The following is a 25,577-nucleotide window of genomic DNA, read 5'->3' as shown; positions in this document are numbered from 1 at the left end:
TTTTAATTTGAGCAACAGAAACAACTTTTAGATCTAAAAAGTTCTGCATAATTTTTTTGCATTATTTTATCACAATAGTTTTATACACTGAAGTGCCAAAGAAACTGCTACAACTGCCTAAAATCATGTACGACCCCCACAATCACGCAGAAATGCCACAAAATGGAGTAGCATGGACTTGACTAATGTCTGAAGTAGGGGTGGAGGGAATCTACTTCATGAATCCTGCAGGGCTGTCCATAAATCCGTAAGAGTACAAGGGGTGGAGATCTCTTCTGAACAGCACGTTGAAAGGCATCTTAGATATGCTCAATAATGTTCATACCTGAGGAGTTTGGTGGCCAGCTGAAGTGTTTAAATTCAGAAGAGTTTTTCTAGAGCCACTCTCCAGCAATTCTGGATGTGTGGTGTGTCGCATTGTCGTGCTGGAATTACTCAAGTCCGTCTGAATGCACAATGGACATGAATGGATGCAGGTGATCAGACAGGATGCTTATGTAAGTGTCATCTGTCAGATTCGTACCTAGACGTAGCAGGGGTCCCATATCACTCGAGCTGGACATGCCCCACACCATTACAGAGCCTCCACCAACTTGAGCAGTCCACTGCTGATATTGACATGCAAGGCCATGGATTCATGAGGTTGCCTCCAGACCTGTACATGTCCATTTGTTTGATACAACGTGAAACAAGACTCTTCCAACCAGACAACATGTTTCCAATCATCATCAGTCCAATGTCATATCAAGGAGGTTTCGTTGAGTGGTTCATACGCTGACACTTGGTGATGGCCCAGTGTTGAAATCTAAAGCACTTTGCGGAAGGGTTGGACTCCTGTCACTTTGAACGATTCTCTTCAGTCGTTGTCGGTCCCATTCTTGCAGGATCTTTTTTTTTGGCAACAGCGATGTCAAGAGATTTGATATTTTATCGGATTCCTGATATTTACGGTACACTAGTGAAATGGTCATATTGGTAAATCCCCATTTCATCGCTATCTTGGAGATGCTGCATCTCATTGCTTGCGCGCCAACTATAACACCATGTTCAAACTTAAATCTTGATAACCTGCCATTGTAACAGCAGTAACCTATCTATCAACTGCGCCAGACACTTGTCTTACATAGGCATTGCCAACCGTAGTGCCATATTCTGCGTGTTTACATATCTCTGTATTTGAATACAAGTGCCTATACCAGTTTCTCTGCTGCTTCGGCGTACAAACATAGCAAAACTGGTGGATTGATTTTTCATCCACTTGAAGTGACTCAAGTCTAGAAAAAACCTGGAATGGAGTACACAATGTTGCATCTTGGTTCACATTCAGTGTTAAATTCCATGTTCCTTCTTATCTGGATTAGTTGATTCAGAGATCACAGGAAAGTACTAGCATACATTCCACGGGACTGTCTGGTCAGACACTATTGTGTTCAACCCATCATTGGCTCAATGACTACTATACTTCACTAAAATGCAGAAGTTCTGATAATTCACTCCATACTGGCAATGCAGTAGCCACTGCTCAGAGAGGTAACACTGCATCCACATAGCTTGTGTTTTTCTCAAACACAGTGGGCGTACAAAAACGTGATACACCAAAAACAAAACACATTACCATGCCCAAAACAGTGAAGTAAAACTGTTGGCATTCAAAATATCATCCAGTCATCTCTGAACGGATCAATACGGGTCTTGTGTAGTTTTCAAGAGAATCTTATACCATTTCTAACGCAAAATATTGGCAAGTTCAGCTATCGCCGATGGAGGTGGATAGCGATCATTCGCCCTTCTCTCCAAAAGTAGATCTCAGAGGCTGAATAATATTGAGACGTGGTGACTCTGATGGTCATGGGAGATGTGATAATTCATCAGTGATAGTTCACCAGTGTTGGATCATGCAACCTGTCTTAACAGGGGCCCTGATGTCTTGGGACAAAGCAACACCATTGGGGAACAAATATTGTACCATGGGATGAGCCTGACCAGCCAAGATGGCCATATAATACTTAACAATAATGAGGCCTTGCAGAGTAACCATGGGGTCCATGGATAATGAGGATCTTACTGCCCAAATCCTACTGAACATCCACCACATTTCACACTCAGCAGCAGGCAGACTGCATTGTAGGCTTGGGACAGCGTATGCCATACATAAACTCTGACAGAACTTGGAAACAGTTTAAAACAATACTATCAATATATGTAGTTTAAAACATTACTTTCAATATATGTAATTTAAAACAATAATCTCAATATATGTGGTGCCTGCCTTTCTGACATGTCAATGGTCATCTTCACCTTAATGTCTGTTCTTTAACTTGTCCACAGACGTGTGGTAGAACACACACAACAAATATATATAATTAAGGCAACGATGGCCAACGATCTCTTTAGTGCAGATGCACAACAGGCTAGAACTCTTACAGGAAATGGGAAAAATGCCACAAGTAATTAGGATTTAAGGGGACATGCTCTTGAAAATGACCAAAAATTTGAAAAAATTTTCTTGGTCTGTACAAAAGTGCATTTCATACCAATTTCAAAAATGTATAGTTTATGGGCATTATCGTTTTCCGTTCGTTCTAAAATTGAGGTTGAACATAATGTTATACAGGGGCCATGCCCATCTGTCAGTTTGAAGTGCATCAGAACATGTGATGCATTATTTTGTTCTTCCGTTTTTTCTGCCATTAGTTACAGATTGTTAACACAAGTGTATTCTAGAAGGCACTGACTCCCAGAACCAAAGTACAGGCCTGTCTAGAAGGCTATGGTTTGAATGTAAAGAAAGATCTGAGAATATATGATTTCGGAATTTCATCTGTGTATGGTTTTGTAGTTATTGTGTGTGTGTGTTTTTTTCCTGTTCTAGAAATGCCAAGAATACCGAAATTTAGCCCCAAATGAAAGTTTCGTGGTAACCAGTTCCAAACACAACTGAATAATACACATCATCAGTTGCTTCAAAGGTCGCCCGCAGAAACTGTATCTACAGGCAGTTCTTCTAGACCTAAACTTTCACTTCCTGAATGTAATAAGAACAAGCCTAGGAGTACTGTGAGAAGCAATAACGACGAAAATGCTACTGAGAACCTAAATATGCTGTCAAGACTTTTGAAGAGTGCTGTGAAATGTAAGTACTGCAGTTGTGAAGATAGTACTGACGTTTCCGACGACATTTTGCAAGGAAGAGTCTTTGCCTGTAACTCGTGTAAGATTCACAGTGACACTATGACATCATCAGCCACTGACAGTTGACATTACAGTGTGAATATTCAGCTTGCTTATGCACTGCGATGTATTGGAAGGGGAAGGACAGCAGCCCAGACTTTTTGTGCAGTGATGGATTTGCCTCCACCTCCACTGAGGTTTGACAGAGAATTTACGTGGTGTAAGTGAACATTCAATGAAAAGAGCAGCAGAAGAAGCAGTAGCCTTGTCTGAGAATACAAACATTGTAGCAGCATTTGATGGGTCTTGGCAGAAGAGAGGTCATACTTCTCTGAATGGGGTTGTAACTGCCACATTTATTGAAATTGGTAAGATACTGTATTATGAATGTCTAACAAAATGCTGCCAGGGTTGTTCAAGTAAATTTATTGGCACCCATTTTTTGTGTAAAGAACTTTAATGGCCTAAGTGGAAACATGAAAACAATAGGAATTCTAAACGTTTTTAGAAGATCAGAGGTCAGTCATGGTGTGAGGTATGTAGGCTACCTTGGGGCTGGAGACTGTAAAGGACACACTACTGTTGTCAATGATAGACCATATGGGGAGACACTGATAGAAAATCTTGAAAGTGTTGGGCACGTACAAAACGAATGGGAGCTCGGCTGATAAAATTATGTAAAGACTTCAGTGGGAAAAAACTGTCAGGTGGAAAACACACAGGTGGTCCAGGTTGTCTTACAAAAAGTGAAATTGATTCTTTGACTCAATATTATGGACTAGCAATAAGGAGAAATGTAGGAGATTTGGAGAACACGAGATGAGCTGTTTAGGCAACATGGTTTCACAGAGTGTCAACAGATGACACCCCACATCATGGTTTGTGTCCAAAAGGGGAAGATTCATGGTGCAAGTACTGGTTGAGCGATGCTACAAGCATACAATATACCCACAAGCATTCCTTACCACTTGCTGTATTGCAGGCAATTAGGCCTATATATAGGGACCTGGCAAATAAAAATCTACTTAGGAATGCAAATGAAAGCTTCAACAGCTGTACATGTGAAAGAATACACTAAACTGAATTTGTTGGGCTGACAGTGCTGAAGACTGGTGTAACAGATTCAATAACAACATTCAATGAGGGGGAGATTTCAAGGATCAATGTTATGAAGAAATTGAACCTAAAGGCTGGAAGGAATATGGCTTCAGCTCTAACTGCTATTGATAGGCGGCGGTTAACCGCAGCAGAGACAGCTGCTACCACGAAGTCAAGGATAAAGAAAAGAATGAAGAGAAAGAGTATGGCTTATAAGGAAACAGGACAACTGGAGTATGCAGCTGGAATGTTTTAAACAAGCATAGTGGTAAGTTAACAAATCTGTAAATCATCTTTTGCGATTTACCAAAAACTTGAATTTTCATCACATCATTCAGGTACACTTTCCTCCTAAATGATTGAAGTTAAACTCTCAAAAATTGGTACACATATTTAGAATGACCTCCTCTACCTCCCTTGCCTACTATTCCCTGAAAAATTTATGACATGATGATGATGATGATGATGATGATTGTGATATTTGGGCTACATTTTTAAATATTTTTGCTGTAGTAAAGTAAATTATTTGTCTTTTTCACAGATCAGCATTAGGGCAGGAAACTGGAGCATAAAAATCTTAACGTGAATGTTGTCTGTACTCTGACACTTTTTCCAAGCTGTGCAGTCAGTGATTCCACAGAAAATGGTACTGCAGTGAAATAGTGGTCCGTTTTTTGTACTATTATAAATATTGTTGTCAGTGCCAAAATATAATAAATATCACAATGATTTTTTGGGAAATGCTTTGACTAATGAGCCTAATTGTGTACAAGAATTTTGAGCGCTCTCTTTATTTATAGATCAGTTGCACTACGAAGGTGAAGATAATGCTAAAATTGCAGCCCATTCGGAGGCGTGTCCCCTTAATAGTGTGTGAATAAGTTGAGAATTTGGGTCCAAGGGGAGGCATGCGAGGGTGGTCAGTACAGTTGTGATGACCACTGTGTCCGGATGATGCAGTGGTCAGTGCATTTGCCTAGTTAGCAGGATACCCAGGTCCAAATCCCGGTCCAGCACAAATTTTCAACTTTCCCCAGTGATTTAAATCAATATCCACTCACAGGCAATGTTTGTAATTTCTTTATGTCTCAAATCACTGACTTTATTGCTCCACAGGCCAGGCTTTATGGCTTTGACACCATAACATTTCCTATTACAGCCATTTGCATTACTGGTATATGGTTTTGGAATTCCAGCTCACCCTGCAATTCCCAGCCTATGGAAATCGCTTCATGTTGTTTTGGTGCTGACATGGTTCACAACTGGGACATTCAGTTCTGCACTGACTTTTGCAGCTGTTCTTTCTCGTTTATCGTCACAATCATCTTCAAGGACCATCTGTCACAATCACTCAACACACACTTTCGTCCACATTGTCACTTATACTATGTACGGTGAAAGAAGAGCTCTGACAGTTGTAGTGACCTTGGTGCATGTGCTTCACGCGCTCCATCACAGCCAATCAGATCACGAGTTTTTGTTTACATTACCATGGCAACAGCCCAGTGTTGCCACAGTGCTAGGTGAGCCCTCCTTTTAGTTAGTGGTGCCAAATGCCTCATTCCCGTTTGTGTGTGTGTATGTGCATTCCAGAAATTGAGTGTTTCTTGCCATGTGTTTGCAAAATGGCTTCATATAGTGGAGAGAAGAGGACTTTAGGAAAAGGAGCTACAATGAAGTCTCAAGCACATGAATTTACATACAGATTGCGTGTTTACTTTGAAAGGGAAAGGGATAATGCTGGGCCATTGATAACTGTGGTATAGTGACTGACATGGCAGCAGAAGCACTGAACATCTCTGCAGAGACAATGAAGAGAGTCACAAATGATAAAGAGGCCATCAATTCAGTTGGGAACCCTGTTATTGTGAAGCCTCTAAAGTCAAGGAAGAGATCGTGTCACTTGCTTGAAACAAACAACTTCAACAAACGTGCTATCAGGCAACTTATGTACATACTGTAGCGGAAGGACTATCTGACACTTAAAAAATTGATGGCATCACTGTTTGATGATGGTTTGTTCACAGGCAAAATGACACGGCTCTCCATTACTTTTAAGAAAGAAAATAATTATGGCTTACACTGGAAAAAGTTCTCTGGAAGAAATGTAATAATGGAACGCAGAGTCATTGTGGCATGGATATGTCAATTCCTGCACGAGTCTGGAGCATGTAATATGGATTGATGAGACATGGTTCAACGTGCATCTTGCACATTCCGTTGTGTGGACAGATAACATGTGTCACTAAACTTTGAGTGTGCCAACTAGTAAGGGAGGGTAACTAATTATAGTTTATGCTGACTCTACAAATGTTTTTGTGCCCAGTGCTACAATGATTTTTCAGTCAAGAAAAAAAAATGTGTAAAAATTACCACAAGGAAATGAATGCAGATACATTTAAAGACGGGTCTGTTACTAGTTTGCTACCAAATGCCAATTCTGGTAACGTTTCATGTAATGAACAACACACCATACCATTCTGTACAATTAAATGAGGCACCATTAGTCAACTTTTCAAGTCAATAAACTTTACCAACAGCCACAGACTTTATTAAGATATTTTATTTTATTTTATTTTGAAAGCAACCCTTTTCAGCAATTCATTTTGCCTCTTCAGACCCCATACACTTTTTTCGAATCAACAAACTTCATATAGTGCCACAAAACTGGATATCGTGAATCCCAAACATTGTGCAGCTGATTCATACTAAAACGTGACAGCAACTGCATCAGCTTTACAACAAAATGGCTCTGGGCACTATGCGACTTACCTTCTGAGGTCATCAGTCGCCTAGAACTTAGACCTAATTAAACCTAACTAACCTAAGGACATCACACACATCCATGCCCGAGGCAGGATTCGAACCTGCGACTGTAGCGGTCGCTCGGTTCCAGACTGTAGCGCCTAGAACCGCACGGCCACTCCGGCCGGCAACTGTACAACAGCTGGGATTCACGATATCCAGTTTTATGGTGCTATGCAATAAGTTCGCTGATTCAAAAAAAGTGTATGGTGCCTAAAGATGGCAAAATGAATTGCCGAAACTAACTGCTTTTGAAATAAAATAAAATATCTTAAAGTTCACAACTGAAAAGTACGTACCAGCCAATATCCCCTGGCCACATTGGACCAACAGAGATTGAATTAGTCAACTGCTTGAAAGATAATAAAATAAGCTTTGAACAGAATATGCAAAAAATGGAACTTCTGGAATTAGTGAAAGCCTCAGGAAACACTGTATGTAATTCATACGTAATCACAGAACCATGGCCAAAAAATTACACGTTTCATTGTACCACTGCCATTACAATGCCATAGAACAGCAAAGATATCAAAGCCTGTAGGGTTGTGATGAGAGATGATAAATCAGATGACAATGAATTTGCGATTTCTGTTCTCCTGCATGAAAAATAAAGGTAACATCTTCAGTTGATATTTTACACATAACATTTGTTCATTTTGCTGTACCTTGTTAATGTCGAAAATCTGTCTATTGTGTGTGTGTGTGTGTGTGTGTGTGTGTGTGTGTGTGTGTGTGTAAGGAGGCGAACACATGAGGAAAAATATTTGAACAAGGAACACATCACTCAGTACAATGCTTCAATGAATCTTACAGCTTTCTTAGGCTCTGTAGCTCTGGCTGTCATGGTGCCGATGTGTGGGAACAGAAGGTCTGTCAGTTCATTACCAGCCCTGCCAGCTGCTGGCCCACTGCACTTCCATGTTGAATACTGACAACTATGCTGCCAACTGTCAGAGCTCTTCTCTCACCGTACAGAATGTAGTGGATGATGATTTTCTGATTTTGCTGTAAGCAGTACAAACCTTTGGCACAGTACCCCTTGAAACACCACACACACTGACTACCTCGGTTACGAAGCACCCACCATATGAGCACCAACCATGTGTCCACATTTGCATTCACTTTGTTCTGACATAATCCACTCACAACTACACAGAGCACTGTTCTCACCATGACTGACACTTGCAATGCATTGAGACCATTGCACAGGCGCTGTTTGTGGTCAAACGTAACATTGCCACCTGTGATATTTGGCTAGCTTCTGCACTTATATACAAGCATGCATTTCTCACAGTGTTTCCATATTTTTGTCCAACCCCTTTACAATGCTCCTGCGTTTCAACTCAGTGACATGTTTGGCCAATTTTTTCCAATCTTTATACAACCAGAGAAAGTATCAAGTTTCCTTATTTTTAAAGTGGGTGTTACCTCTTCACTTATCTGTAATGAATTCATAAAAGAGCCAGAGGAGAAGATGCAATATACTTTTCATCAAAGACTTGCTATAAAACAAATTGCCGTGTGTATAGCTTTTTTACTTCATCTGACAGACTTTACAGTCCTGTATTTCAGAATGTAACTTTCACTCTGCAGCAAAGTGCATGACATTTTGAAACTTCCAGGCAGATTAAAACTTTATGTTGGACCAGGACCCAAACCCCACCTTCTGTGGGAAATGCTCATACTGCCTGAGCTACCTAAGCACAACTCGTGCCCTGTCAATTCAGCTTTACTTCCACCAGTACCTCTCTCTGACCTTCCAACTGGCCTCTCTGCTCTAACTGGTAACTGCACCGGATGGGGATACCAGGAAGAGGATTAAGAAATTCAACATTCAGTATGAATAGGAATGGTATATGTTAGTAGCCCAGATATTCCAGTTGCCCAGTTTTCTCCATGGACTTTGATGTCAGGGATGACCAGCTGAAAGCAGCAGCAGCAGCAGAAGAAGAAGGAAGAGGAGGAGGAGGATGACAAGAAGGAGATGCAAAGTAAAGCAGTGTCTACTGAGGATTTGATGAAATAAATGAAATATGGTCAAAATCCGAGTCTCTGAAGGCTGTACTGCTACTGAATAGGAGGTAAATCATAGGAGGTAAATTATGGCAGAACTATAACAGAATAGGGGCAGAGGAGCAGAGGGGGACTAATGTGTGTTAGCTTTTGTGGTATGTTTCAACTGCTTGTAGTGAAGTCCCAATAAAGTTATAGTAGAGGCATTTGGATATCAAATACTTGATTGCAGCTACAGTCAATAAATTACCACCAGTATGATAAATTTCAGGGAGGTAAGAAAAGTGAGTATTGGTCAAAGTGATATACTAAGAAACAATAACCCATTAGATAACGAGGAAATCTTCTGAGGCAGTGACAACTGCCATAACATTAAAGACAGTTATGTTGAAAAGTAAAATATTTTGTTGACAAGTAACAACAATCTTTAGGAAATAAAAAACAGAAGAGCGCCCACTTATTTCCATAACAGAATTTGCATCACACTAATACAGGAAGCACAAGAGGTTGAATGTGAAAGTAATTTGACAATCAGCTTGACTGTGGACTTGAAAATACACGTAAAATATAACAAGAAATTTGACATGTTCCAAATGTAACAAAGACAACAAAAGACAATTCTGACTTTTCAATTAATAATGGAAAAAAAATCTTCTTGGGACTTTAAGGAAGTCACTGAAAATGTAGGGTGAAATTATCCTTTTAGGCCTGTCTCATTATTCACTGATGGCACTCTTAAAAATTACTTGATGGCTATATGAGGCCGAAACTCCACTCTACACAGGTAGTAAACTACAGCACTGCTACAGTGCTCACAGTGTTCTCAGTCTCAGTACCATCACACATGTGATATTCCTCTAACAGAATAACATGCTGAAGCAGAAATACTATTGCATAGTCTGTCTGTAAACTCAAGAGCGAGCAGCGCTTTTGGTGGGGGAAAGTGGCCTTCCCCGGAAGAACGCTGCTACCGGCCTACAGGGGCACCCAAAATCTTGCCCGTTACCTGTCTAGCGGTGTAGATCGGCGTGCAGTGATATGCATCGTTTCTATTCGTGGGATCCTAGTTGCCAGTGTCAGTGAGTTAACTTTGTATACTTACTGATGTACTTCGATGACCGGAAGTGATGGATAATCGTATAGCATTGCAAGAAAATGTGCAGAATACGTAGAAGTAGAGACATTTGCGGAGTAACGAGCGTTCGATCGTCTCTAATGTTATTACAGCGTGTATTAAAGAGGCGGCCCAAAAAGAACTATTGGCTAATATTACCAGTCCCAATTAGAGGGCTGCAATCTATGCAAACATAGACTCACCCAATAGGACACACAAGTAAGGAACGGAAAAATAAGCCGCATGGTTTACTGGAATCGCCACGAAGGAAAACTAATAATTTTGGGAGGAAACCCATCGTTATAGACAGTTTCAAAATCACGTAAAACCTTTGATGCTTATGGAATACTAACTCTGTATTTCGGTCACTATTCGCCTGATTCTAAGACATATTGCTTAAAACATGTGCGCAATAGCTATTCTAAACACTGCTGAAATTTCCTTTGAAACATGTACACTGATTCTGGGCTTCTAAGCAAAAAGCTTGACATTCGAGGTGCGTTTACATATTCATTTTTATTTTTTGGTAAGAACTTTATTTGTTAATCTACAGCAGTGTTATCCTCTTTAAAATATTCCCCAATACATACTATACCAGTGCTTTTTCCAATTCCCTAAACGCTTTAGGAACTGTTTCTTCGGAACAGTTTATAGGTCTCTTAACTGTGCATTTTTAATCTCATTCATGCTTGTAAAACCGCTGTCCTTTAAGGCCTGCTTTGAAATGTTCATAACACTTGTCTACCCTTGGTTTACTCATAACAGGCTCACCAAAAGCAATATTTACTATTTCTAAAAATTTCATATACTTTATTCCATTCTTATAACAAAATTTAATACAGATTCTCTAATTTATTTTTATACAAAGCAAACCTTTCTGACATCTGAGAAAAGAGTAAATACCCAATATGCATAACATTGTACACATACTTTTGAAGCATGTTTACAAAGACAGTGACAAAAAAGTGGTGCAAATCGGACTAATACAACACACAAAAATATAAATTTCTGCTTACTTTTCAAACACTTTTTGTGTTGCAAGAATTGTTAAGTTTCAATGCAGTCCTTCAAGGAAAACTTCTACCTTTTAGTAGAAACACAAAACAAGAACAAGCCTTAAATTCTACAGACTGATTGCACTATATGGGCTTCGTTTTACAAATAGCAATAGAGGAACATTCATTCACATGAACAGGCATTTGGTTCTATGTTTGTAGTAGAATCCTGACTTCCATTCTTATGTTAATAATATTTAATCTATAATGTTGTGTTCCGGAAGAAGCTGTCGTTTTTTGTATTGCTTATGATCTTAATGCATTTGTCTAAAAATAAATGCAGCTGAGACGTATCTGTACACGGCGTCACCACAGATTTAAAGTGCGCGATGCGGCAGGGCCGGTACTACGTTGTGGAACAGCCTGTAGAAGCGCCTTGTGACGTAGCTGGGTTGGCAGAGTGGGGACTCACTCGCTCGCTCTTCAGTTTACCGACAGACTATACTGTCACCTAATTGTGGTTTTTCTGCAGAAGCAGATGCTCATATGAACAGCTGACCAGCTGTGCAGTTTCTGAGGTGCTTGTTACCAGATGCAAGTACATAACAATCTGACCTCTGTCAACAACACTTATGTCATTGGATTCCCCATTTGTTGCACATATCATTGCTAAAATGAGTCCCCATTCATCTCTGCTCCATTTGTATACTTTTCTAACCATGTCAAAATACCTGAAACACTGCAAGATTAACCTCGTGGTGTGCATTGGTCGTAATGTTTTGGCTCATCAGTGTACACTGCAATATATTTTGGTGATTTCACGATGCCACTCCTTAAATACATTGAAGCTGTGTTGTACTGTTTACAGTAAGTTTTTTGAAGTAATACTGGTTCACTGGAATATTTAAAGAAAGTAGTTATAAGAATGAAGACCGAAGAAAATGATTGTCCCACTCACTCACATCAAGCTAAGAAATATATTTTATAGCAATTTTGCAAGCTATTAAAAATAAAGTCCATATCATACTTCACTTTTTTACTTGTATTTTTCTGCAATGCATAAGCACTTTTTTTTATCTTTTCCAGCATGGAATTCCTATTTTCTTTAATTTTTTTTCATCTCAGATATCACCATTGTGTTTCTAAGTCCAGAGTTGCGAACAAAACCATCAGAACCTGGAAGACTGTCAGGTACTCATAAGTACAAAAACTCAAATAGTAATGCCTGAAATCCATGGACGCAAAAGACAGCCAGTCAAGGTACACAAAGAAATTCCACTTTTGCACTGTTTGCACATGTGCTAATCACAATGGGTATTGGACTGCATAGAATGCTAGAGTTAAGGATTGTACCTCACTAACACTACAGCACAACTTCTGTGTCTCAAGCACGAATGATATCGGCACTATGCAGAACATTGGTCCACATTCCCCACTAGAAGATCTCTCCCACCCCTTCTCATTTTGTTAACAGAGGATCTGTCAATTTAACCACAAGAAGCAAGGGCAATGCATGTTTATTCCAGAGTCCTGCACACCTCAGCAAGTGTAATATTACAAAGGTGGTGAAGATGCTATAGAAACTTTCTAATAACTGTTGTTTTGCTCCGACACCCAGAGGCAGACTAGTTCTAAGTTTGTACTTCCCCATAACTCGAGTAATTATGCTACAATCCCTAGTAAATTTTAGTCATAACATTCTATTATATCAACTATGATTGGTTGCTAAAATAAATACAGAACTTATGGTTACAAAGGACTGGTGCTACTGACCGGATCAGCAATCTTAGATTTGCCATGCCTGTAACCAACTATTACTGGCTGACTGTCTTGAATGGTAGTAACCTTTTTCCTTTACTATTTTCACAATTTCATTCTTTTCACACAGACATTCAGATCATGAAAAGAAGTGAACGACTGTTGTTTGTTCACAGGACAGTTATCATACGAATAAATGACTAGAGAACAAGGATTGTCACACCTGCTCTGTTATTGTTGTCATACTGCTCTGCACATGGCAATTTAGGAGCATTTTTCCGAAAGCCAATAAATGCTCAGTTTTTTGAAATTCAGATTTTTGTAGTTAAAAATCAAGTTTGTCATCATCCATGAGCTGTTGAAAAGGTTTGGTCAAAATCCGATATTTGATGCTGTTGTAATGTGTTGACAATGGAGTAGGCAGTGTAGGCTGTTAAAACTATAGAATTGTGGTTAATACACGTGACTTAGAAAAGGTTATACATATAACCCAGTGCTTAGGCGGCAGGAAGTCCAGGACCAGAGCGAAAGCAACAAAGAATTCAAACAAGAACAAGAAAATGCTCCAGCTATTGCCAGTTCACATGGGCTAGCAAACATACCAGTGAAACAAAAACCCATAGGAACAAAAGAATGCAAAGCAGTTGATTTCACTTATGATGATATCAAACCATTAAATAGTTTAAAGAAAACTGACCAGATCAAATTATTACCAAATTACATGATAATCACATCATCGAAACACTGGAATATCAAGAAAGAAGAAAAAAGGAAGAATACTGTTACAATACAGTAAAGCACAAGGCCAAAAGATAGCTAGACAGTATCTTTCATGTGCTGAAACATTTCATTTCAAGCAGCATCAGGGATGTCCAAGGACTCAAATCTGGCCACTAAATACCATTTAAAAGGGAAATTACTGGCTGAAAACTGAGGGGGAAACATGATCACTATTATAAAAGAATGAAGAACACACACAGATATAGAAAGAGCCACTATTTATGGAAAAATTCCACAAGAGGATATTTAGCAACCAGACAGAATACGATCAAAATGTGGAAACATTTCTATAAAAAAAGGAAAGCATCAGGCCTTCCTACTTGCTCTTTATTAAATTACTAATATATTTTCTACCATTGCAGTAACCTGTAATTTAAAATTCCCAACACGCATGCATGCTCAACATGCAAGGTTGGACGACTGAAGTAAAAGGAAGGAACACGAGCTGAGAAAAAGTGTCAATAATAAACCACAGCTTACACAAATTTCGCACAAATAGTTCCATGCAATAACAAAGAATGAAAATCCAAATATTGTTCAAGTATGTTTTGAAATACAACAAAATCAGCCAATATCAAAGCCTTCCTTCGATGAAGTATTTTATTCAAGAAGGATTTGGCTACACAATGGGAAGGATTGCTTTTTATATTTTGTTTAAAACAGAAGGCCCAAAAGGATGCTAACAAGTAGCCTAAGCTTTATTGGATTTTCTCAGAAACCTTGAGGCATCCTAGAAAAAAAAAGAAAAAAAAGGCTCAAATGAAATTCATTATTTTCTGACTCCTGTATCAGTGAAAATAAAAATATAGTAATGATGTGCATATTAACGGCCTCCAGGGAAGAAATCAGCAAATTTAATAAGGTGAAAGAGTGTCTGGTACAGTAGAAAAGTCTAGTGCAACAGAAGCTCTACATTCTAAGATCCCATTCAAAATAAGTGTTCTGCCAGCAATGGCTAATGAAAGGTTGTACAAGCTATTGTTGTCAGCATTGGACACTTATCATGGAAGTCCTGTAGAGCTTTATGTATAGAATTTCCAGAAAAATGCAGCCAGGAAGTGAGGAAACTAAGCACTTTGGAAGAGAACAACATGGTTAATAAGGAAATGAAAACTGATGTCTTTAAACTTAATAGGAATTTTAATGTGCCAGAAGGAGCAGAAGAGCTTATGATGACATTGCTGATAAGGACGAAAAGATTTCCAGTTTAGTATTGCTGTAGCCAGTGCTTTTTGTGTTGACTTCAGTAACACTGGTTGCTGCTTTGTATTTTTTCTTGTCAAACATTTATGGGAAGGCATGATACTAAAGTGTTATACTGTAGTACATTATAGTATTTCTATGCAAAATTAACAATGAAGTAGCTTTATCTGTAATTAATGTCAAAGATAATAATACACAAAAAATGAAATTATACATCAACAACTACAAATCAGAAGTACACGAGTAATGAAAGATGCCACCCAATATACACCTGAGACAAACTGAGGTGAAATCTAACAGCACTTTCAAGTTCCATATGTGCATCTATTGACTTCTGATGAAAGTTTGGCATCTTTGTACCTCTAATCTGACGTAAACAATTAAAATTTAGGAAATGTCAAACACAAAATTGAAACTATGCAAAAAAAAAAAAAAAAAAAAAAAAAAAAAAAAAAAAAAAAAAAAAAAAAAAAAAAAAAAGGGCTGTGTCTTGTTTAAGTAGTTAGTATTTCAATGCGACATAAAATAATAATAAGCATTTTGCATTTCTTCAAAAAATTACCTTTTTTCCATTTATCAACTTTTCAAAAACTGCTGAATTGTGGTCACTAATGAAACTGTTGTGATCTATTACCACACGCACCTCACCTCATTTCTCTGTCTATTACAAAAATATTTTATGCAAAAGAATGCCTGAAGCTAAGAGTAAAAGTGAGCATAGAAGTGATAAGGCTATTACAATAACACAATGCAAACTAAGTAATGCACCTTAATGGGAAATAGGATGAACCAATGCAGAACTGAACTTAATAGCTACTGCTGTTGCAGACATATTAGGCGTATGGGTAATGATGGACAGACGTTGCCTCATTACATACCTAACATCACAGTGTTATTTTAATCCAAATACAGATTTATTTATACAAAGTAAATGACCTAAGTGCACAATTTTGCAACTTCAATGCTGACATTTGTCAGCCAAACATATCTCCTGATTTGATTATTTCTGTGTACTGTCAGTACCTACATTTTCAAACCACACTGAACTATTATGGATTACATATAATTTTTTTCTCTACAACTAACTGAAAATATGTAGAATGAATCAGAAGGAAAGTTTTACCAGGAAATGGAAGAATTAGAAGTGTTAAAAGTTCAATAAATCTTTTTTTTTCCCTTAGCTTTTGTACTTTCCCTTGATAGCTGATGAAACAGTGGCTCTGAAATAAACAACATACTAATGTGGAAATATACATATACAAAAAGCAATGAGAGGTGCCACCCAACGTACACCTGAGACGTAAACTGATGTGAAATTTAACAATGATGACAAGTATGACGGCGATTTGTGTCAATATCAAGAAGTTCATGACTGAACAACATTTAGGATCTCTGAAATAAAAATGTAACAGGTAGCAGGGCTACTTAAAAATTAAGAAGAACAAACAAATGTGAAAAACATATTTGTAGCTCTTTAACTCCATTCATAGCTCGAAATTAAGTTGCAATTATTTTTTTTATTCTACACTATTCATACCATCTTTATAATCTCTGGGTATACTGGTTCTGTGAGGACACCCCGACCCGCAGTGATATAGTCAACAAGTTCATTGAGGGTTGCTCGCTTTATCTCTTTTCCTTTCAGGTCGGCCACAGGATCCATAAAGTCAAATGCCACACAACACTGGCGTAATTTGCGAATAAAGAGTTCCTCTTGTTCTGATGAAGGGACATCTGCAAAAGAAAGAATGGCATACATTAACAAGGTTCATTATTATTATTATTTTTAGTCAATATGTACATAAGTACAATTAAAACTGCAACAATAAATGAATGCAACAATAGGTAAACAAATCTAACTATTATTTTTTTCCTGACCTGCAATTAATTTTACATACAGGAAAAGGGGGGAGGGAGCAACTTCATGTAATGTACTTGCAAACTGGCCATCATGAAAATAATGTATGGAAGCGAGTTTTATGACTGTAATGATATTCCCGTGTTGTATCTTGGGTAATGCTCAGATTTTTAAGGGCAGCACTATTCCTACAGTTAATGAGGTGAACTACAAGGATGAATTCAAAAATTAAGGTACACTAGCTCACCGCGGGAGCACCCTGTGTATCGTGACCGTGGCCAATGTGCAGCACATGACAGTTCTGCCGACACGTCCAATACAACAGGTGGTGTGGTATCCCATCACGTTGTGTGTGCAGAGTGGGCTAGCCTCAATGGAGTGTCAACTGGATGTTCATCTCAAAACGGAGGTGTGTGTGTGTGTGTGTGTGTGTGTGTGTGTGTGTGTGTGTGTGTGTGTGTGTGTGTGTGTGCGCGCGCGCGCGCGCGCGCGCGTGCAACATTGTATGGATATTAATTATAAACCACTGCAGTATATGGTGAGCGAGCGATACCTCTTCCACGTATTGCAAATGATTTAAGCAATTTGATGTCAGATGCACAGATCTCACAGACAAAATATCACAAAGACCGGTCCACAACGTCCTGCAACAGTGCAAATGTTGACCTCGTGTGTGTGATAATTAGAGAAGATCAGTGCATAATACTGCAGGAAATTTCCAGCATGCTGAACATTTTGTATGGCAGTGTGTTCTCCACTTTTCACCAGTGCCTTCGGTGTCTTAAAATGTGTACCAGATGGGACAAAGAGCTGCACACCAAAGTTCCAAAGGATATCACATCTAATCGCCATTGGCATTTTTGGAACAGTATTCTGTGCAGGACAACGAGTTTCAATGGTAAATCATCACAGGGGATGAAAGGTGGGCCCACCACCTCACTGCCAAAACAAAGAGAATATCGATGGAATGGGTGCGCACCCTAACACCACAATAAAAGACAAGGTCCAACCTTCAGCACTAAAAGCGATTGCGACCATGTTCTTTGACATGGAATTTATGCTGAAAGGCATGTCAATCAACTCTGCTTTGCATTGTTGAACAAGGCACCAGTTGCATAGGCAATTAAAGAAAAGCATTGGGGAAAACTTTGTGCCAGTGTTATTTTGTTGCACGATGAGGCAACACTGCAACCGGCCAACCAAACGTCAGCACTACTGCAGTGATTCAAGTGGGATATATGGCAACATCATCCATACTGTCCAGATCTAGCGTCATGCTACTATCATATTTTCAGCAATATGAAAGAGGATCTCAGCAGACAATGATTCTGAAACTATGAGGAGATGAAAGCAGCTGTATCCAGATGGTTACATAGTGCTGGAGGTGATTTCTACACATCCGGTATCGAAAAGTTTGTTACCCATTCCGAGAAATGTTTACAGTCTCTTGGGGACTACATGGAAAAGTGAACTTACAATGTATGTTGTCACATCTGTGTTGCCTAGGTATAAGTGGTTTAATAAATGGAAGTGTAAGTTACTTTTTGATTCGGTGTCTTACATGGCTTTTGGGTAATGCACGAGAAGTAAATAAGCTCCTGGATAAATACATTGCTCTCTTGAAACTAGCCTTTTATTGGACTAACTTCAGATCTTCATCCCAATCTGAACCACTGTACACTGCAAAAACTCTTAAAACAAAATTGCAGTTTGCCTCTTTTGTTAGACTTGCATCCTCTGAATAACCAGTAATGAAAGCAGTCTGCCATTGGTTACTGCTTACTGATGAGTTTATGCGCTCAAAATTCAGGATGTCTCTCTCCGGTGAATAGTGTGACACCTTTTTGTCCAGTGAAGACACCAGTTCCATTTATGACAACAGTAACAAGGTAGCTTTAAAAACTTAACCCTGTGAAACCAATTTTCCTCTACATGTTGTTAACGTCCATACCAACCGTGATTCTGAAATGTCAATGCAATAAGACACGTTTAATAAAAGTTGTAATGTTGCCTCGGAAGTCCCACCCATGTAGGACAGCTAAGATTAGGTGTCGTTACATGTGTAAGTCGAGAAAAAACAGGTACAAAGTGTCTAATGGCGAAGGCATCCCTAACAGTAGACTTCAGTCATAGAAGGTAATTGGTTGTAGATCTGGGACTCCAAAATCAGCAATGGAAAGGTAAAAGCAAATTTCTTTTTTCAGAAATCAACGAATTGTGTGTGATTGACCGCCTGGTCTAGGAGTTTTCATAGCATCGCCATAAAAATGATCGATATGTAGTTGTGTTATTCAATATTGGTACAATGATACTGTCTGTCCATTGGGTGGGAAAAACTGTCTCTTGCCAAACATCATTAAGGTACATGGCCAGACCGAATAATGTGACTACCAGCGTCCAATAACCACTACAATACGGCAGGTGGCAGCACCAGTAGCGCAGGGTACATAAAGCGTATCCGACGGGGTGGGAGGGAAGACGCGGGAACCAGCGCAGTCGTTCTCGTAATGCGGAAACCTGTGATTTGTCTGACATCCAAACGGGTATGATCACGGGCTCGCGGGCCAAGGTGGAAGCGCTTCCGAAATGGCTCAGTTTGAAAACTGTTCGCATGTCATCGTGCTTAAAGTATATCGTGCACTGCAAAGTAGCGCTATCCAAAACCGGCGCCGAGGCAACTGTGATGCACAACGAACCGTAGATGACAGGGGTGAACGACAGCTGCAGAGATATGTATGGGTAAATAGACGCGCAATTGTTGAGCGTCAGTTGAAGTTGCTGTGTATAGACCTATTCAGCGCGCGCATTGTTTACGCGTCGATGCTGATTACTGCTTATCGGCAAAGAAGCTTGGAAAATCTGCATGCCAATACCGCAATTAGATGTCCACTGAGTGGCGACAGGTAGCCTTTTCATATGGACCACACTTAATGCTACATCGGACAGATGGCCGTTGGCATGTAAGGCGTGTGACGCCTCAAAGCAAACACCACGCAACAATAGTCGTCCATGTCCACCCCTACATGCAGGCCAGTGCAAATTGTCACACAGCAGACAATGTACTTGCGTAGTTCTAAGAGCACTAGGAGGAGTTTAGCGCACTCCCCTAGCGAAAAACTCCCCTGGATTAAAACCCAATCGAGAATATGTGGGACCACATCCATCGGGTTGCACGCGCCATGGATCCTTGATTGAGAAGCCCAGCGCAAAAGGCCACGGCACTAGAATCGGCATGGTTCCACATCCCTTTCGGTACATTCCAGAACCTCATTGACATTCTTCCTGCACGTCTCACAGAGGTCTGCGATGCAAAAGGTGATTATTCAGGCTATTGGACAGGTGGTCACATTAATGTGTCTAGACAAAGATTTTTTTTTTTTTTTGCTGTAGTCATTAAGCTAGTGAAGCATTTGATTGTGTGTGGTATCTGGGCCTTTGCATTGTACTAGTAGACTGCTGAATTCAAAGTTTGTAAAAGGGGCATTATAGGTCTCTCTACGTCAAAGTTATAAGAAAGAATGTGAAACTCCTGTCATTCAAGCTAGGAAAGAATATCCGTTGAACGTCACAGATTTGCCCACGCCTCGGCATCTGTTTTAGACCCATTCAGTGAAGAGCTCTAATTTTCCCGCCACTGCTGCTTCCACTGGTTACTTAAATAATGTGCTTTTGCACGTAGTCATTTTGATAAAGTTAGATTATCAACAGAGGGATATTTTCTTTGTTAATGAAAAGTTCATCATGTGTTTATGACAGATTCAACAATTTCTTGAAACCACCGTGGTAGAGACTTGCATCGGGATGGTGCGGAAGAAAGTATATGTAATCAGATTCGTTGCTTCTTGCATTATCTCATCAATGTGTTTTTCTTGGTATATTGTGACTCAGGTTTCAAAGGAGTAAACTTCCCAACTAGGTAGGTCTCGATTGTGGTGTCGATAACATTACCGGCAACGGTTACTGCGGCACAATCACATGCTACTTAGTTATAGATGCGAGAATTCGACTGCAGAGCAGAAAGTCAATTGCAGAAAAGGTGCTTTAGATGGCGTTAAAGTGGATTGGAGCCCTTATATTTATTACACAAAGGTGTCGCTCGACTAGTTGCTCTCTACTGCTTGCATTCTTTTTTCGGAACTCACCCGGCAGGATAACTGGGAGGGTTAACTGATGGAATAGTTCTTCTGGTTCTTGATAAAATACATCTCTACCTGGCGTGAGGTAAAGTTGGAAAATGTTAACGTGGTAGACAGTTGGATTCTAGTATTTATACCCTCAAGTATGTTTTTCAGCGGTCGTTTCTGCTAAGAACTGAAAGTCGTACTAATATGCAAACACCTCATGATGCCTTCTTCATAGAGTTATTCCGATTGTTACTGAAGGCGTGAAAAGTTTCCGACTTTAGGCAAGTGATCTTCCAATCATAGCATTTCCTGCTGTGCACCACATTACGGTAGGGACGAAGTGCATCAACTGTGATTTCAACCCAGTGGCTACCCGAGCCTCTGCCTACGCAGCAGGACGTGGTGGTGTCACAACTTTGAACATGGTTGACGTTTGGAGCAACCGTATACACAAATTTGAAAAATATGTAAAAATCTGCCAACCGGTTCCATAGGTTTTCTATATACCTTGACCAGGTTTCGTCACCTCTAAGGGTGGCTTCATCAGACTTCTGATAGAAAACCTATGCAACCGGTTGGCAGATTTTTACATATTAAAAAAAACATGAGAGGGCTTCAGTCCAGATCTCAAGCAAGCTATCCAGATTTAGCTTTACCATAGTTTCAAATGCTGGGCTGGTTCCTTTCAAAAGAACATCAGTTCCTTACCCATTCCTCCCTCGTCTGAGCTTGTGCTCTCTCTCGTAAGATCTCATTATCGGAGGAACCCGACTCCTTGTCCGTCCTTCAAGTTTCATGTAACACAGACTCCAGTTCCACTTGGGGATGGACGGATCAACAATACTCTACATTGTGTGACGTCAGAGACATGGACCCTTGTTTACAAGCAGTGAACTGAAGAAAAATATTTCGTCATTTCGTGGTGATGTCCCAAAATATTGTGATTTCGAAAGTTTTTCTTCGTGCTTTATAGTTTTGGGTATCCTGGTGCTGGGAATCAAACTATGGTACAAATAGCAGCTCGGCATCAATAATATCTCAAATTCCTGTAGAACTATAGGAAGTGAGCACACATTCGGCCACTCCCATTCCTGGAAGACTAAAATTTCTTCAGTCACTGACATATTGTACGGGAAAAATGAACTGTCAACCCAGCATGACGCACAATCTCATCAGTTGTACGATAAAAATTTCTGCCTCTCTAAACTGGTTGAGGCATCAGTTCACAGGACAAGTTGTCTTCGTTCACTGGCATGTATAGCCCTACTATTACCAATGTGGAACTACAGTTTTAAGGTGTGTGTGTGTGTGTGTGTGTGTGTGTGTGTGTGTGTGTGTGTGTGTGTGTGTGTGTGTGTGTGCTCTACTACGAAACAGTAATTTCCTAAAACTAAACTGAGTATTCCAGCCTCAATTTTATCATAATCTGTTTCGGTACCATCATGATTGTTGAAACCCCAGGCACACTATTTTTTATATATTGACCGATTTGAAAAACAGAAGTTCGTTTTCGTTCCTCACTGTCAACTACAAAGCAAAATTACGAAATACGAGGTCTGCAATACTATTGCATTTACACCATTGACTCTTTCCATCATTCTCCCTAGCCACATCTTTCCTTTGTTGGCTGTTCGAGTCGTTTGTAATCGGATTGTGGTCACACTAGTTAAATGTAATTGTGTCACTGCTTTTATCAACTTTTTGTTCAACTAACGATGAATGGTGCTGTAGAATTCTTGGGCATCGATTTCGCCCACACTCTGAGTTACTGAAAACTTCCGAGTACGATACATAACACTAATAGATCAATTAAATACATTTGTAAATCTAAGTATGTATAAAACAATGGTATACTCGAGTTTTAACTATATTCGATAATATTAACACGTAATAGTAAACGACTGTATTTTTTCAAGCGAACTGATAGAATTAAATTACATAAATTATTGTTGTCAGCAGGTTTAATTCACTACATCGCAAATGGGTTGACTAATCACCCGTTCAAGATTACTTTCGGAAGAGGTGTTTTTAGTACCCTATTAGAGGTTTGTTACTAAATGCAGTAAGAAATATGGCGGCATACAAAAACATTCGTTCGAAGAAGTAAATGAGATCTGACGAAGAAGCGAAAGGCAGACACTTCACGTGGCGAACAGCAGTGGAGTTCCCCGAAAACTCGTGAATGAAACTGAGTAGGAAAATTTTACCAGTGGACTCATAAGCATACTGTTTGCTGTGATGTCAAATCTTACACAAGTCATCGAGTTATCGTATGCGAATGAATGAGTGATATCAATGATACCTGGTTGCTACAAAAGTAGTACTTCGTTTAGATTAGATTTACTTTCATTCCAATTGATCCGTAGTGAGGAGGTCCTCCAGGATGTGGAACATGTCAGAAGAGCAACAATACATGACAAATATTTACAACTAAAACAAACAAGCTATGACGTGAATGACATAAACAGTCCTTGACGATGGAAAATGCTTCGTATTTATGAAAAAGGTTTATTAATTGCGATAGCCGTATGAAAACCGCGACGAGATAAATAGGCTGAATCGATTAGTGAGGTGTTTGATTAAATACGGGTGTTACAAAGATTTGCTAGAATCCAAAGTGCAGACCAAAAATTGCCGGTTGTAAGCTTCAGTTTGTATCCAATAGTTTGTATGCCACAGTGTCATTTGCGAACAGCTGTAGATTGCTGCTCACCCTGCCCTTCAGATAATTTATGTATATAGATACTAAGAGCGGTCCTATTAACACTTCTCTGAGGTACTCCTGACGATATCCTTATCTCTGATGAACACACCATGTCCATTATAACTACTATTACTTCCAGTCAACGTATCTGAGAAACTGATCCGCATGCTCGGATCTTCGTTAATAGTTTGCAGTGGGGCACCGTGCAAACATGATAAAACAAATGTAAAGTAAAAATGGTTATTGCTTCTGACGATACAAAGTAATGAGACATGGGGAAGGCAAGACTGAAGAGAGAAAATATCTGAATAATTTGCACCCATTAACTGGAAACGGGACCAAAAATGGAAATTTCTCACAGTGCTCTGCTACTTAATCTGGCTCTGTACTCGCGAATGCATTCACTGGGATAGGCGACGTGTTGGTTTCTTTGAGTGAGCACTTAGGATATTGATTGCAGGCGCAGGCAGGGCGCGCGGGGTGGACCCAAAGACCTGGCCTGCTAGCCGTTTGTCCCCGCCCTCCCACAACGGCAGCACTACCTAGCGGCGCCGACCCCAAGCTCGCCAGACGCCGTCACGTGTAGCAAGGCCACGGCCGCACCCGTCATGCGCACACGCTTTCCAAACCCCGTCCTTTATAGTTCACTCTTGAGTAACCCAATTTTCAGTCACCCCGCCGCGACCTGTTACGCTTTACAGCGATTATCACTCGTTCCCTTTTGACATATACGAATCAAACTGAACTGGTTTCAAGGAAAATAGAATGGCTAACGCCGAGTTAATTGAACTAAGTGGTGCAGTCGGTCCGATGGAATTCCCATTAGATCAAGGTTTAAAGGATGTGATGCCGCTGAAAGCGAAAGCAATTTTAGGACGCTTTAATCATTACCGTACAACATCGCTCTGAAAATTTTGTGGCGCGTTATCTGAAACTGGTTAACGGACGATTAGACGACTATACTACGTAAAAACTTAATTGCCTGGGAAGGGGACTGGTTTCTTAAATTCCATACGCCGATGAACATCGAAAACAATCCAATGACCACGTCTTCTTCATTCCTTGCCGCTATACTTCCAACCATATAACGAGAAAAACACAGCACATGCAATGCCCTCTAGTTAAGAAGAGCATAATACATTTAGAAACGAATTGCAAAGTAGCTTATAAGTGAGATAAATTAGTTTCAACTTATATGGCATAGCCGTGATGAGTCAGGTCGTCTCGAACGCTTGCTGCTGTGATCTCTTCCAGGCGTTCACAGGTCTTCGGTTACCCTATCCCAGGGATTGTCTAGAGCGCCACTTTCGCCTACGTTGAAAGCCTATATTACGCGACGAGCTAACGACTGGACAACAGCACAAACTGCATCGGGGTGACCAATGCCCATTAGACAATTAGCATGCCGGGTATATTACCGTGATGCCGCAAAACTACAATTGAGCCGCTTCTTCAAGTATATTACAGGAACAACCTATGACATAAGATAATAAAACTGACGAGTGTGGTGTAAACGTAGGCCCAACCAACCACATCTGCAGAACACGTACTCTTAGCAGTGAGTTGAAGTCATAAAGAGCCTTCCAACGAAGTGGAATCATTATGTGGCAGTACGCCTTATTGACCTCAAACGGTTTTGGAGGAGGGGGGGGAGGTACCGAGCAGAACGCTAGGTATCCGAGTATGCGTTTATCATAGCGTGACCTTTCTGCTCAGAGAGCGCGTACAGTGATGCGTGGGAGGAATCTGTTAGGCTACTGCCTCCTACTAACTGTGTTGTCCACGGATGTTTGGTTCACATTGTTCCACAGATCCAACCAATTTGGAAACTGCAATCTCTACATTTTCAATTTGCTTCTTCAGCCCATAACTGCAACGTCGTGAGATGGAATTTAGTTTTTTCTATTGTTAACAAACAGAAACCAGTTATGATTTCAGATTAAAGGTATAAAAG

At 39.9% G+C, this 25,577-nt stretch overlaps 1 protein-coding gene across 2 annotated transcripts in view; it reads right to left on the bottom strand.

The window, feature by feature from the left end:
- LOC126471500 (serine/threonine-protein phosphatase 2A 56 kDa regulatory subunit epsilon isoform) overlaps nucleotides 1-25,577 on the bottom strand; it is a 296,643-nt gene that overhangs the window by 103,604 nt on the left and 167,462 nt on the right. For both annotated transcript variants that reach the window (XM_050099725.1, XM_050099718.1), the window contains exon 2: nucleotides 16,475-16,671. In XM_050099725.1, coding sequence (XP_049955682.1) covers nucleotides 16,475-16,671 — 197 coding nt within the window. The remainder of the gene's footprint in view (nucleotides 1-16,474; nucleotides 16,672-25,577) is intronic.

Source organism: Schistocerca serialis, chromosome 1 (assembly GCF_023864345.2).
Source record: "Schistocerca serialis cubense isolate TAMUIC-IGC-003099 chromosome 1, iqSchSeri2.2, whole genome shotgun sequence".
NCBI classification, from domain to species: Eukaryota; Metazoa; Arthropoda; class Insecta; order Orthoptera; family Acrididae; genus Schistocerca; species Schistocerca serialis.
The sequence above is the reverse complement of the archived record's forward strand: the minus strand, read 5'-3'. Positions and strand labels throughout refer to the sequence as shown.